Raw genomic sequence first — 14160 nt, forward strand, 5'->3', positions numbered from 1 at the left:
GTGTGACTTCAAAGCAAGTTTGTATCTTCTTCTATGAAAGGAGATCCACATTCCAGGGTTGTTGTGAAAATTAGATGATAACGTGTGTTAAAGCACTTAGTATTGTTTGGAACATACCGGGTCTGTATTGTGGTAGCAGATCTATTGTTAATTTCATTATTATTATTTAAAGTGGCATACCCTACCACAATTACCTGAATATATGGAATTACATAATAAACACAATGACCAACACATTTAGACTTACACCTAAGACAGGTCAGCCTTAGGGAGACCAATCTTCCCAGTTTGCCCATAACTTTCCCTAGTTTTCCCCAGCGTCCCAGGAAACTCCTCCATCCTAGGACTTAGCCCTAACATTTTTTTGAGACAAGGTCTTGCTCAGTTGCCCAGGCTGGAGTGCAGTGGCGTGATCTTGGCTCACTGCAGGCTTGACTTCCTGGGCTCAAGCAGTCCTCCTGCCTCAGTCCTGCCTCAGCCTTGCTGAGTAGCTGGGACCACAGGTGTATACCACCACGCTTAGCTAACTTTTTGTGTGTTTTTAGTAGGGACGGGGTTTCACCATGCTGCCCAGGCTGGCCTCGAACTCCTGGGCTCAAGCCACCCACCCTGCCTTGGCCTTCCAAAGTGCTGGGATTGCAGGTGTGAGCCGCTGCTCCCAACCAGTTTCCACTTTTCTAACTACTGTCCTTGCCCCCTTGGCCATTCTCGTTTGTCCAGCAGGTCTTCAGTGTCATCTCCTTAGGAATTTGATGCTTCGTCTATGTTCAGCACCTCTCACCTTTTCCAGGTTATCTTGTTAAAACCAAGAGTGGCCCACTTTGCATTCTTGTCTCAGCAGAAGTCATACCTCGTGTGATTCTCTTATCTCTTAAAAAAAATCTTTTTATAGAAAGAAATGAAAAACATTTGGTGAAATAATTTTTCTTAAAAAATTCAGAGCTTTAGTAAAAGATGTAGCTCATTTTTCCAAATAAGCCTATTTCTCTTACTTGAAAAGCAAACAAATTCCAGCCGCCCTAAACCAAGAGTACCCTGGAATCTCAGTACTGTCCTCAGTAGTGTCCATGGCAGTACCTTTGATTCTGTTTTTAAAAAAGAAGGACTTTGTGTGGGGGAGAGAGTGTGTGTTTTAGGAAGGATTGAGAGGGAAAGGGTGAGGCTAAATAGAGTTGGAGTGAAGATATAATTGTTTGTGAACTGCATATACCAGTACAAGAGGATACAGTGTTACTGATGGAATCAGCAAGCTGTTTCCCTGTCAGGAGATTCCTCTGATGTCTACTTGAGAGCCCCATTAAACACCTCCTGATCATGAGGACACTAAAGCCTGCTCCCACTTCCTTTGGAACATTCTGACATCCGTAAATATCCCTTCCTATTCCAGAAAGTCTCAACCTCTGTGCCTTTGACCCCATATCTGAGCAGAATGCTTCTTGGGGGAGAAGAACCTGTAAGAGATGCTCCCTTAGTCTTTAATGACCTACATGGAGGAAGAGGACAAGAAGGAGGAGAGGGACTGTTTCTCAGAGGGGTATATCCTGAAGTGAGGATGATAAGAGAGGAGTCCCTGTGAGTTTGTGATCTTGGCCATCTTCCTTGTCCTGGCCACATTGACAAACTGCTGACAGTTGGCTGGGCGCAGTGGCTCGCACATGTAATCCCAGAGCTTTGGGAGGCCAAGATGAGAGATTGCTTGAGCCCAGGAGTTTTAAGACCAGCCTCGGTAACATAGCAAGACTCCATCTCTACAAGAAAATTTTAAAAAATTAGCCAGGCATGGTGGCACGCACCTGTAGTCCCAGCTACTCAGGAGGCTGAGGCTGGAGGATTGCTTAAGCCCAGGAGTTAGAGGTTACAGTGAGCCATGACTGTGCCACTGTATTCCAGCCTGGGCCACAGAGTGAGACCCTGTCTCTTAAAAAAATAATAATAATTGCCGATGGTGGAAGACATCTGTTCCAGGAGCAGAAAGTGACAAACCATTCAACTCCTGCAGAGGCTAGACTACAGGGCCCTGGTCCACAATCTCAACTTGTAATTTCTTCCCCCAGGGAAACTGAAGCCCAGGGAGCCTGTATACCTGAAAAACCTAGAAACCTCAAGTAGCCAGAACCATAGAGAACCTGGTCATTAAAACCCAGTGCTAAGATGGGGCAGTGGTGCTCCTCCAAACAATAAAGGACTGTCCCACTCTGGGTTTGCCAGAACCCCCTTTCCCTTCCATTCAGTCCTGCCATCCAGAATCAAAGCACTGAAAGGCCCTTTGGTTGCTGGCATTTGCCAACTAGCAAGACCTGCAGTTGGCCCATTCCCCACGATTCCCTCTATGGGGCAGATTCTTCATGGGGAGCCACAGCTTCCTGGAGATGTCCCATCTAAGCTGGGAGTGCAAAAAGACTGCCAGCTCCTGAGTGGCCCATGGGGAGGACACTCCTGGAATTTCCTGGCCGGTGGGGAGCAGAGGAGTTGGCCTCCATCAGCTTCCCATCTCCTTAGACTCCCCTCCTGGTTGCTGCCTGTGCTTCTGCTGCTGTTCTGTGTTAGTGGCTCTTCCAGCTAGGATCAGGTCTCTGCTGCCCAGTTCTGCTTTCTCTCCCTGCTACCCCTGCTGCTTGTTGCCCTAGAGGCCTGAAGGGTGGGGGTGGGCTCGCGGGGGCCTTGGCACTGAATTTCTCCTGGGTATGTGCCTGTGTGTGCGCATGTGTGTCCTTTCATGCTCCAGGTTTGACTTTGAGGGTCTGGAGAGTGGTGACGATGGTGCATTTGACAAACTCCGGTCCTGGAGCAGGTCAATCGAGGACCTGCAGCCACCCAGCGCCCTGTCGGCCCCCTTCACCAACAGCCTCGCTCGCTCTGCGCGCCAGTCTGTGCTCCGGTATGTGTGCTCTTGCTCTGCCCGCCTGCCTCCCACCCTACCCTTCAGTGCAGGTCTCGGGTTCAGCGGTGAGTGCTCATGCTCCTCCCTCCACTCTTGCTTCCAGGCTCAGCTCTCTTGCCCTCTGCCTGCCAGTCTGTCTCTGGTCTGTCCTCTCTGTCTCCTTGACTCTGCCCAGCGGTCTGTCCTGGGTAAGTACATGGTCTCAGCTGCACTCACCCCACGTGGGGTTCCAGCTCTCCCCATTCCTCACCCCTCTCTGGGGGAGCCCTTCATTCCTCTCACTCTGCCGTTCCTTCTGGGTCTCTTGAACAGGGCACATCGCATACAGGTCCGTGGCCTTCACCGGGTGATCCAGCTCCTACTCTCATTCTGTTTCCCTCTAGTTCTTCACTCTGCCCCTTTAGCTGCTTGGAGACCAGCTCCCACCCAGCCTGGCTGCCCCTCTCATTCCCTTCACCTCTTCCTTCAGACCTTTCTCTCTGAGGCTGCCACATGCTCATTTGTCTGCATGTCTTAAGAGCCACCCTGCCTGGAGGTAGGTGGATGGACTGGATGACTTCTCAGAGCCCCTTCCTACTCTGGGAGGCTTTCCTTTGGGTCCGATGGCCCTTTCCTTGGTTTCTGTCTCTCTTGTGGCCATGCTTTCCTCCTAGTCTGCTTTGGGTTGTGTCCCTTGGACACTGTTGATTATTCTTGTCATGCATGAGCAGATACTATATGTGTCTCTTCCCTTTTCCATGAAACATCACTGAGAGGGTGGAGGGGTGGTGCAAAGCCAGACATAGGCCTGTGGCCCAACTGAAGCCTTTAGGGGTCGGCTCTGCCTTTTCTGTGATATAGAAGTTGGATGGGAGCCATGACGCTCTTGTCCCACAGATTGTGCAGAAGGTGCAGCAACTGGAAGTGGGTGGAGGGAATGCTCAAATGACTGTCTCTGGAGCCATCTCAGGGACTAGGAAGGCCTACACAACTACTATTTGTATTTTGAAGGATCTCTAGGGTTGGGGCATTGGTTTTAAAGCCGGGATCCTGAGTAGTTGCTGACAAAGGTCTGTTTAAGGACGTGAAAACAGGCTGACCACCCTGCCTCCTGCACCCTGTCCCTCTTGGCTGTTGGTACGAGGTGCTATTCCCTATTTTTTGCCACTGCTAAGGGGCAGCTTGCTGTCTGGGTGATGGTGAGTGCCCCTAGATGCTTCACCGGCAGCCTCAGCTCCCACCTGACTGCCTGGCCCATCTCCCCAGGTATAGCACTCTCCCTGGGCGCAGGGCCCTGAAGAACTCCCGCCTAGTGAGCCAGAAGGATGACGTCCATGTCTGTATCCTTTGTCTCAGAGCCATCATGAACTATCAGGTAAGGGGGAAGCACTAGCCATAGGTTCTCTACGTCTTCTGCCTCATCTGCAAAACCAGGAGAGCTAGGAGGGCACCAGCTTATAAAAGACAGGTTTGCTGGCCGGGTGCGGTGGCTCACGCCTGTAATCCCAGCACTTTGGGAGGCCGAGGCGGGCGGATCAGGAGGTCAGGAGATCGAGACCATCCTGGCTAACACAGTGAAAACCCCGTCTCTACTAAAAATACAAAAAAATTAGCCGGGCGTGGTGGCGGGCGCCTGTAGTCCCAGCTACTTGGGAGGCTGAGGCAGGAGAATGGCGTGAACCCGGGAGGTGGAGCTTGCAGTGAGGCGAGATCGCGCCACCGCACTCCAGCCTGGGCAACAGAGCAAGACTCCGTCTCAAAAAAAAAAAAAAAAAAAAAAAAGACAGTTTTGCTGGTGGGCCTACGGTCAAGGAGACTGGCTGGGCTCTCCCTTCCCCACCGTCAAGGTCCCGTCCTTCTGTCCTTTCCCTTGCAGTACGGATTCAACCTGGTCATGTCCCACCCCCATGCTGTCAATGAGATTGCACTTAGCCTAAATAACAAGAATCCAAGGTGAGTTCCTTCCCTTCCCTTTCCTCCCCACTCTGTCCAGGGCTCTGGAGATCTGTAAACCATGTATTCCTGACAAGTTCTGCCTGGCCATGGAGTCCTGTCAGAGCCTTGGTTTGGCCCCCTCACCTCTGCTGGAGGAGAAGTGTCCCTGGCTCTCCTCTGGTCTACACAGCTTAGTAAGGGAGCAAGCCCTCTTTTTCCCACCCTCTCTCCTTACCACTGAGGCTTTCTCCACTCTCCAATAGGACTTAACCCAGTCAGGGAAGTGAACTGTGTAGTTGTCAGGATGGGGAGTTAGGGTGTTAATCTTCCTTCTTCACCCCTTAGGACCAAAGCCCTTGTCTTAGAGCTTCTGGCAGCTGTGTGTTTGGTGCGAGGAGGTCACGAAATCATCCTTGCTGCCTTTGACAATTTCAAAGAGGTCAGTCTTGGCTTCGTGTGTGTGTGTGTGTGTGCTTGTGGGGGAGAAGGCAGGGAGCTGGGTAGGTAAGCACCATTTCCTGTGATCTGCAATGATTTTTAACATCCTAATGCTTGGCTAAGCAGCCTCTCTCCTGAACTCCCACTATTTTTAAAACCAGAACTTTAGTCTTACTAGATCTTCAGGCCAGGAAACCTCCTGATTGGCCAGCTAAAGATACCCTCAGCTAGCTGAGGGCTATAGTCCAATGGTCCTAGTTGGGCCCTGCATCCAAATCACCTAAGGAGCTTGTTAAAAGTACAGATCCCTGTGCTCTAGTTCAGACCCACTGGAGGCCTGAGTATATGTACTTAAGTGACTCCCCAGATGGGAGTCTGATGCAGTGAACCCATTGGTAGAACCCAAAGCACATGTGTTTTGAAATGGAAGGAGAAGGTAAGCAAGGATGTCTCCTGGTTTGTTGGCTGTTATTGGTGAGGGGAGAAGGAACTCCTGTGTGGAATTTCCCCCAGCCCCTGGGCCTGCCTCTGAAACCCCTATCTACTTGAACATAGGATTCTTCAACATCCAGCCACAGCTGGTGGTCCCACCCCTTCCTCTTCTTTGGACCTCTTCCCTAGCATCCATTGTTCAAGCCAGGAAACGGCTCTTCCTCCTTGAAGCCCAGAGGCTCAGAGGAGCCTCTAGACCCCTCTCAGAGAGGGCTTTCCTGTACACTGGCCCTTCCCCTGCATCCCCACTAGGACTGCAGCCTCCTGTCTCAGCCATGGCCTTCCTCCCTTCCTCCTTCTTTCCCTCCTTCCTTTAGTAACTTGGCAGCATCAGACCCCTATGTTTCTTCTTGGCCTATCCCCAGAGGCACCTAAAGCCCAGCTTAAGGGCACAGGCTTTACTGAATTCCCTCAGCAATTTGGTGGGGGACCACAGACCCAGAGCCAGATTGCAGGTCCCAGTTTTATTTTCTTTTTTGAGATGGAGTCTCACTCTGTGGCCAGGCTGGACTGCAGTGGCACAATCTCAGCTCACTGGAACTTCCACCTCCCAGGTTCAAGCGATTCTTCTGCCTCTGCCTCTCAAGTAGCTGGGACTACAGGCATGTGCCACCACACCTGGCTAATTTTTGTATTTTGAGTAGAGATGGGGTTTCACCATGTTGGCCAGGCTGTTCTTGAACTCCTAACCTCAGGTGATCTGCCCACCTCGGCCTCCCAAAGTGCTGGGATTATAGATGTGAGCCACCGCGCCCGGCCCCAGGTTTTCTTTTATAGTGTCCAGAATGGCCTATTTCATATATAGAGTTGTGGTTAAGCTTGGTCTGAACCAGTCCTTTGCCATGATGCTCCTAGGAGCCAGAGCACAGGGGCTTGGGTTCTGCATGGAGCAGATCCTTTCACTGAGAAAGTTTGCTCATTCAGGTATGCAAGGAGCTGCACCGCTTTGAGAAGCTGATGGAATATTTCCGGAATGAGGACAGCAACATTGACTTCATGGTGAGGAACTGGGCCTGGGTCCAGCACATACCCACCAGGGCTGTGTGTTCCTTGACAACAGGGGTGAGGCCAACAGCGTATCTTGATATTCCGTGTACAGCCCAGAATGATTCTATTCAGCAGATGCTTCTTGTCCACCTGCCCACCCCAGCGAGCTCTTAGAAACTTCAGGACATCATTTGTGTATATCAGATCACCTCCTTTTCCTCTTTTCTGTGGCCTTTTTGTCCTTGAATTGGATCCTTTTTGAGCTGCCCTCCCTTTTCCTAAGCTCTTCCTCTAGCTTCTCTTCCCCTCAGTGCAGCGTCTTCGGCTAGGTGAGGTTGTCTCGAGGAATACCTGCTGATGTACAAAGGAAATCAGATAGCTGTATCTTCACTTACATCTGTTTTTCATGTAATTTACTTGTCTTTATACACTGAATATTAAATGACATTTTTTAAATTAAAATACTCTTATTGCCCCCATAAAGACTTAACTCTTTAATTGACTCCCTATAATTACCCACATGATGATGATATTCTAACAGCCACCTATCCTCCTGGTCTCTTGGCTCTCCTCTGCCCTTCCTGTTGCTGCTTCTCTGGGCCTCCTCTTCTTCAGGTGGCCTGCATGCAGTTCATCAACATCGTGGTGCACTCGGTAGAGGACATGAACTTCCGGGTCCACCTGCAGTATGAGTTTACCAAGCTGGGGCTAGAGGAGTTCCTGCAGGTGAGCTGGTTGGGGTCCTTGTAAGGTGAGGTGCTTTGGGATCAGTTTAGCCATATCACAAATGATTTTTCTTTTATAAGTGCCTAGTCCTTGATGCTCCTGGGACCCTGCCTGTCTTCTGTAGCCTGGGACTCAGGACCTCTGCAGATAACTCCCCAGTCAGGCAGCTCCATGGGGCAAGAATCTGACATGGCCTGCAGCAGGAACTCTTTGGGAAGTGGTGGCGAAGGGGGATGAGGACTAAGACTTCCTCAGAAAGTTCCCCTGATGATCTGCCTGCTCCTACAACTACTACTCTCTGCTTTTCCCCCAGAAGTCAAGGCACACAGAGAGCGAGAAGCTGCAGGTGCAGATTCAGGCATATCTGGACAACGTGTTTGATGTCGGGGGTTTGTTGGAGGATGCTGAGACCAAGAATGTAGCCCTGGAGAAGGTGGAGGAGTTGGAGGAGCATGTGTCCCATGTAGGTGGTCTTCCTTAGCCTGCCAGAGCCACTGTTGATGGAAGCTCAAGTTACCAGGAATCCTGAGCTGACCCATTTGCCTCCAGGTTGAGTCCCAGGGAGGCTTTAGAACCCACCAGGGGCTCTCAAGAGCATACTGAGGCCTGAGCCACTGGATCATCCACCAGCTGGAACACACACCAACCTCCAGGGCTGGGCATGAGGTGGCATTGGTCTTGAGACAGTCAGAATGTGGCCTTTGTCTTGTATCTGTTATTGGAATATAAGGGAACCACCTGACTAAGCTGCCTTTGTGGCCTTGTGTTGAGGGGTCGGATTCAGGTCTTGACTAGGGTTCAGGCTGTGCTGAGTGCCCAGGCTTTAGGGCCAGCACAGAACCTGCCCTTCCTGTTGTGCAGCTCACAGAGAAGCTTCTGGACCTAGAGAATGAAAACATGATGCGGGTGGCAGAGCTAGAGAAGCAGCTGCTGCAACGGGAGAAGGAACTAGAGAGCATCAAGGTACAAGTACTCTGGGGAAGGCAGTCCCTGACTGATCCTGGGCTCCAGGGCCTTGGGGTTCTGCTTTTTTCCCTGAATCGTATCAAGTTCTCTAGGATTTAGATCTTGATTCACCCTTGAGGTACTCAGGTGTGAGTGGGCTGATGATTTCACCCCATTTTTTTTAGTTGGAGAGGAAAGGTGGGGCCAGTGTGAGCCAGACACACACATAAGAGGGTGGGAACAGCTGGGGCACCCATGAGCATTCTGGAGTTCCAACCCAGGCCTCCTCCTACCAGCCCATCCCATTGATTTTTCTCCCCTCTACCCCCATGTTCCTCCCCCAGCCATGTTTAATGAGCAGGGGCAGAGTGACTAAGTGCTGTGTGTATTAGGATGTCCACCAGGTATCCTAAGTTGGCAGGGCAGATGCTCTTCATATTTCATTATCTTCTGTATTTTCTCCTGACTTTTTGTTCATTATAAAGTCATGCCCCCATCCTACTTTCTCTTTCAGAAGAATATATGCTGGCTCTGTTGAGCTCAATATGTATCTGCCCAGCTTCTGCTGAGCATTGTATTGGGAGCTATGGAGGATACAGAGATGGTTAAGACAGGGTCTTGTTTATGGGGGGCTTCCAATTGAGCCATTATACAAGGCCAAGTGAAATTAAAGCAAAATGAGGCCCAAAAGGTTATGGAGAGAGCAGCTATGTCAGACCGGTGGTAGATTAAGGAGAGTTTCACAGGGGCAACCTTTTTTCCTGGGCTTTGAGGGGTCCGTGCAGTGAGAATTGGCTGGAGCAGAGAGGACACTTCAGGGTGCCAGCGGAGGGAGGCAGCTTCTGCTTGCCTCTTTTGTTTTGCTGCCTTCCAGCTTCCCCATTCCCCCACCTGGGTTTCTGCCACTCTGAGCCTCTGAGTACCCTCACAGAGACCCTAGTTAAGAGAACCCTGGGTAGGAATTCTCACTCTTAGGGGCAATGACTATGCCTTTAGCCCACTTTTCCCTTAATGGTGCTGTCTGCCTGCCAGGAGACATACGAGAACACAAGCCACCAGGTACACACTCTGCGGAGGCTCATTAAAGAGAAGGAGGAGGCCTTCCAGCGTCGATGCCATTTGGAGCCAAGTGTCCGGGGCCTGGAGTCTGTGGACAGTGAGGCCCTGGCCAGAGTAGGCCCTGCAGAGCTGAGTGAGGGCATGCCACCCTCCGACCTGGACCTTCTGGCTCCAGCCCCACCCCCTGAGGAGGTCCTGCCTCTTCCTCCACCACCAGCTCCGCCCTTGCCCCCTCCACCTCCCCCGTTACCAGGTAACCACGACCCCTGGGAGCCAACAGGGGCAGCGTCTTTGTGAGGACCAAAACTGTAGTCAGCAGTGTCTTCCTCAGGGAGAAACTGGGAAAATGGCATCATCTGAGGACTGGGGGGGATATAAAATCAGGGTGAGGGAGGGCTGGAATCTGAGGGAAGCTCAAGTTATCAGCACAGGGATGCCCAAAGGCAGATGTGGACCTGTTTTAAGGATCATAAAGATGTTGCTCCCAATTCCTTTGAAGACAGCCAAGGAGAGGCTTAGACTGTAGCCATAGAAACTGGGTCAGAGACCAGCAACAACTGCCCTGTCAGAGTTAGATTTCTGGGAGCAGCTTGAGCAGAGTTCATGTAGGCTCCTTCTCTGAGTTTTTTTTTTAAACTCTCAGAGAAGGTGGGACAGGCAGAGGGGAGGGAAGCCTATGAAAAGTCTCTTGACGCCTGGGTCACTGTGTCATTTCTTCTTCCCCCAGACAAGTGTCCCCCAGCCCCACCTCTCCCTGGTGCTGCCCCCTCTGTGGTGTTGACAGTGGGTCTGTCAGGTGAGTATCCCCAGGGCTCTGGGCAGGGCTGGTGGGACCAGGGGTGTGTGTCCCTGGCCCCCGTGTCACTGATCCTCCTTCCAAATTAGCCATTCGAATTAAGAAACCTATCAAGACCAAGTTCCGGCTGCCTGTCTTCAACTGGACAGCACTGAAACCCAACCAGATCAGTGGCACTGTCTTCAGCGAACTTGATGATGAGAAGATCTTGGAGGTAACAGGGCCTGGGGTCCAGAGGGGTAAGGTTGAGGGCTAGGGACCTGGTTGCCTTTTGAGGAGATTCTGGTCTTAGAAAAGCCATCAGACAGGGTGAGGCCAGGCTTAGCTCCACGAACCCTTCATTCTTGAGTGTATGTATATTTCTAGTTGTGTCAACAACACTTTATTTGTGTTTGTATTCAGGAAATATTCCAGAGTGACAGAGCTCTGGGCCAATGCTGGGTGGGCCGTCAGGAGGTCCTCCACTAGTATGAGGCTACAGCGTTTTCCTTGCTCATCTATTCCTGCCAGGACCTGGATCTTGATAAGTTTGAAGAATTATTCAAGACAAAAGCGCAGGGCCCTGCCCTTGACCTCATCTGCTCCAAAAACAAGACAGCGCAAAAAGCTGCCAGCAAGGTGACTCTGTTGGAAGCCAATCGTGCCAAGAACCTGGCCATCACCCTACGCAAGGCTGGCCGCTCCGCTGAGGAGATCTGCAGGGCCATTCATACGTGAGGCTCCCACTGACCTGGCCCTGGTCCCTAGTCTGTTGGCAACCCAGTTCTCCACCCAGGAGCCTGGGTTTCCCTAGATTCCAGGTCATCTGACAGAACTCCCTCACATCCCCCTAGTCATCCACTGGCTTGGCTAGAATTTACTGCATCTGTGCTGGCAGTTCCGCCCAGACCTTCACCCAGGGAGCTCTCAGTCTGTTGGGAACAGTGCAGTAACACTGAATGATACCACCAGGATGGCAGAAGTATACAGGCAGCTTTGGGAGAATAGGGAGGTTCATGTAGCTGAGCTTGGTGATGAATGAGGGAAGCCTTCCCAGAGGAGGTAATGTCTCAACTGGGACCTGAAGAAAATATATGAGATAGTCCAGTTCAGGGCCTGGAGGGAGAAGCATAGTGCCTTGGGTACTAAAAATTGAATCTGGCTTTAGTGTAGGGAGAGGAGCAGGAGAAGGTAGAGAGTTGGGCAGAAGTCTTGCAGGCTGGGCCTCGTAAGCCATGCTCAGGTGTTTGGACTTCACCCTAGGTACAGTGGGAGTACATCAAAGGGCTTATTAAACAGGAGCATGGAATGTTCCCCTAGAATCATTGCTGGTGCTGTGACAGATGATGCAATGGGTCCTTTGCCTTTGGCTGTGTTCTGTGTACAGTCCCCTGTCCAGTTCTTCAAGGAACTTGGAGAATAAAAGGGATGAGGGAAAACGTAGAGAGATGTGAGAACTGAGGTGGTCCCTCCCTCCTCCACAGGTTTGACTTGCAGACACTACCTGTGGACTTCGTGGAGTGCCTGATGCGCTTCCTGCCCACAGAGGCTGAGGTAAAGCTGCTGCGGCAATATGAGCGTGAGCGGCAGCCCCTGGAGGAGTTGGCAGCCGAGGACCGCTTCATGCTGCTCTTCAGCAAGGTGGAACGGCTGACCCAACGAATGGCTGGCATGGCCTTCCTGGGGAACTTCCAGGATAACCTGCAGATGCTCACACCGGTACAACCCTCACCCAACTCATGGTTCTGGACAGCTGTCCCTCCACCCTCCATCTGCTAGTCACCTCCCCTGCCCTTCCAGTCCTTCTGACCCCTCCCTGTCTTTACCCCATCTCAGCCTGGGGTTACTTCAATGTTCATATTGTCCTACAGCAACTCAATGCCATCATTGCGGCGTCCGCTTCCGTCAAGTCTTCACAGAAGCTGAAGCAGATGTTGGAGGTAGGAAGAGGTTGTGAACAGGGGTGCTGGGGGTTCTCAGGTCCTAGGTGGGTGCCTGGGGCTACACAGAGAGGAAGAAGGAGCCTTCAGGACCTGAGCCTGACCTGCCTCCCACACATTCTTTGGACAGATCATACTTGCACTGGGGAACTACATGAACAGCAGCAAGCGGGGAGCTGTGTATGGCTTCAAGCTTCAGAGCCTGGATCTGGTAAGATGGTGAAGGCAGCGTGGGCCAGGAAGCCTGGGGGGCAGCAGTTGTGGAGCCAGAGTGCTTAGCTTTTATGCACTGCCCTCACCCTCTCTCCTAGCTGTTGGATACCAAGTCCACTGACCGGAAGATGACACTGCTTCATTTCATCGCCTTGACGGTGAAGGAGAAATACCCAGACCTGGCTAACTTCTGGCATGAGCTGCACTTTGTTGAGAAGGCTGCAGCAGGTGAGGAGAGCCTGGCTGGGTGGGCCTGCCCTCAGATCCAGCCCAGGACAATCCCGGGAAGCTGAGGAGAGAGAACACTTGGGTCCATTTGTTTCTGGCTTTTGTTATCTTCTTTCCGACCACTTCAAAGCTTTCCGCTGGAGCCTTAAGCAGGGGCCACTCCAGAGGGGGCCTTCCTCCAGGCGCCAGGCCTGGCCCAGCCCAGCCCTTCCCAGCTAGGTACAGTGGGAGCAGGAACAAGAAGGGGAGCAGTCACTCTTTACTCCCAACTCCCTCAAGCTGGCCCCAGAGGTCTTGGGTTTGTGTATAATGTATGTGAAGTGCTTAGAAAAAAAATGATAAAGCTCTCTATAGACATGAAGTAGCTGTTATTTCTGCCCCACCCATGAATGCTAGCGCAGGCCTGAGGCAGTTTCATTTTGGAGACCAGCAGTCTCTGTGGCTTGCCTGCCTTTGCTACTGTGTTCTTTGGGGTCACAAGCTCAGTTTCCATTCCATTCCCTCCCCCTGTGAGGGATGAGCTAGCTTGGTGTGTACTTCCTTATGTCCATACAGGTATGTGAACCTGAGTGAGCCCATGCTGAGGGGGAGGGCCAGAGTTTGATATAGCTCTGGGCTGGGAGGTGGGCATGCCAGGCCCTAGGCATTCCTCAGCCAGGCTTTTGGTGACCAGTGTCCCTGGAGAACGTGCTGCTGGACGTGAAGGAGCTGGGCCGGGGCATGGAGCTGATTCGGCGTGAGTGCAGCATCCATGACAACAGCGTCCTCCGGAACTTTCTCAGTACCAACGAAGGCAAACTAGACAAGCTCCAGCGGGATGCAAAGACGGCTGAGGCAAGCACAGGGTGCAGGCGGTGGGAACAACCAGGGCCAAGGCACCAGGCCCCTCTAGGTGGCCCTAGTTCTATTTTTTTTTTTTTTTAAATCAAGCAGCTGGCTGGCTACATGTAGGGGAGAGAGAGCGCTTTGGGAGTGGCAGGCAGCTGCCTCTGGAGACTCATACTCGGGAGCTTTGGGAGCCCCAGGTTCTCTCCAGCTCACAGTGGCCTGGGTGCTTGGTATTCCTCCCTTTGGCCCTGGGCTCTGCTTTCTGCAGGCCTCTCATCTGTGGTGTGGGAGCTGGGCTGATCCTTCCCACCAGGGTGACCCATTCTGCCCACCCCTTCCCCAGGAGGCCTACAATGCAGTTGTGCGCTACTTTGGCGAGAGCCCCAAAACTACACCTCCTTCTGTATTCTTCCCAGTATTTGTCCGATTCATTCGTTCTTACAAGGTAAGCTGCAGAGAGCTTTTTAAGAAGTTCGGTTGAGAGAAAACTGGCTGGGGGAGAGAAGCCTGGGCTTAAAGTATGGGCCTTTTCCAACTCCTCCTCCGAGTCCTGGGAAGGGAGCGATGCAAGCTGGTGACAGGCCTCTTAGCTGTGAACTGGTGGGCAGGGTGGGGCCCAGGACCTTCCTGTCATTGTTTAGGGCAGGAAGTGCCCCTCCAGAGGGTGGCCACCTGGAGTTAGCGGGTCCCACTGCCACCCACTCTCCACCTCAGTGTCAGCCCCTCCCCTCACA

General features: G+C 52.0%; 1 protein-coding gene across 7 annotated transcripts in view; it reads left to right on the forward strand.

Annotated features, from left to right (window-relative positions):
- FMNL3 (formin like 3) overlaps positions 1 to 14160 on the forward strand; it is a 71476-nt gene that overhangs the window by 46393 nt on the left and 10923 nt on the right. For 4 of the 7 annotated variants that reach the window (XM_030816610.1, XM_004088627.3, XM_012508555.2 and 1 more), the window contains 18 exons: positions 2726 to 2878; positions 4127 to 4235; positions 4737 to 4813; positions 5141 to 5234; positions 6650 to 6724; positions 7328 to 7438; positions 7752 to 7901; positions 8300 to 8401; positions 9416 to 9695; positions 10170 to 10238; positions 10328 to 10452; positions 10749 to 10951; positions 11702 to 11936; positions 12089 to 12157; positions 12288 to 12368; positions 12469 to 12598; positions 13272 to 13432; positions 13770 to 13871. In XM_030816610.1, the coding sequence (XP_030672470.1) occupies positions 2726 to 2878; positions 4127 to 4235; positions 4737 to 4813; positions 5141 to 5234; positions 6650 to 6724; positions 7328 to 7438; positions 7752 to 7901; positions 8300 to 8401; positions 9416 to 9695; positions 10170 to 10238; positions 10328 to 10452; positions 10749 to 10951; positions 11702 to 11936; positions 12089 to 12157; positions 12288 to 12368; positions 12469 to 12598; positions 13272 to 13432; positions 13770 to 13871 (2326 nt within the window). The remainder of the gene's footprint in view (positions 1 to 2725; positions 2879 to 4126; positions 4236 to 4736; positions 4814 to 5140; positions 5235 to 6649; positions 6725 to 7327; positions 7439 to 7751; positions 7902 to 8299; positions 8402 to 9415; positions 9696 to 10169; positions 10239 to 10327; positions 10453 to 10748; positions 10952 to 11701; positions 11937 to 12088; positions 12158 to 12287; positions 12369 to 12468; positions 12599 to 13271; positions 13433 to 13769; positions 13872 to 14160) is intronic. The other 3 variants (XM_030816612.1, XM_003252180.4, XM_030816609.1) reach the window with 2 other exon arrangements.

Source organism: Nomascus leucogenys, chromosome 8, assembly GCF_006542625.1.
Source record: "Nomascus leucogenys isolate Asia chromosome 8, Asia_NLE_v1, whole genome shotgun sequence".
NCBI lineage: Eukaryota > Metazoa > Chordata > Mammalia > Primates > Hylobatidae > Nomascus > Nomascus leucogenys.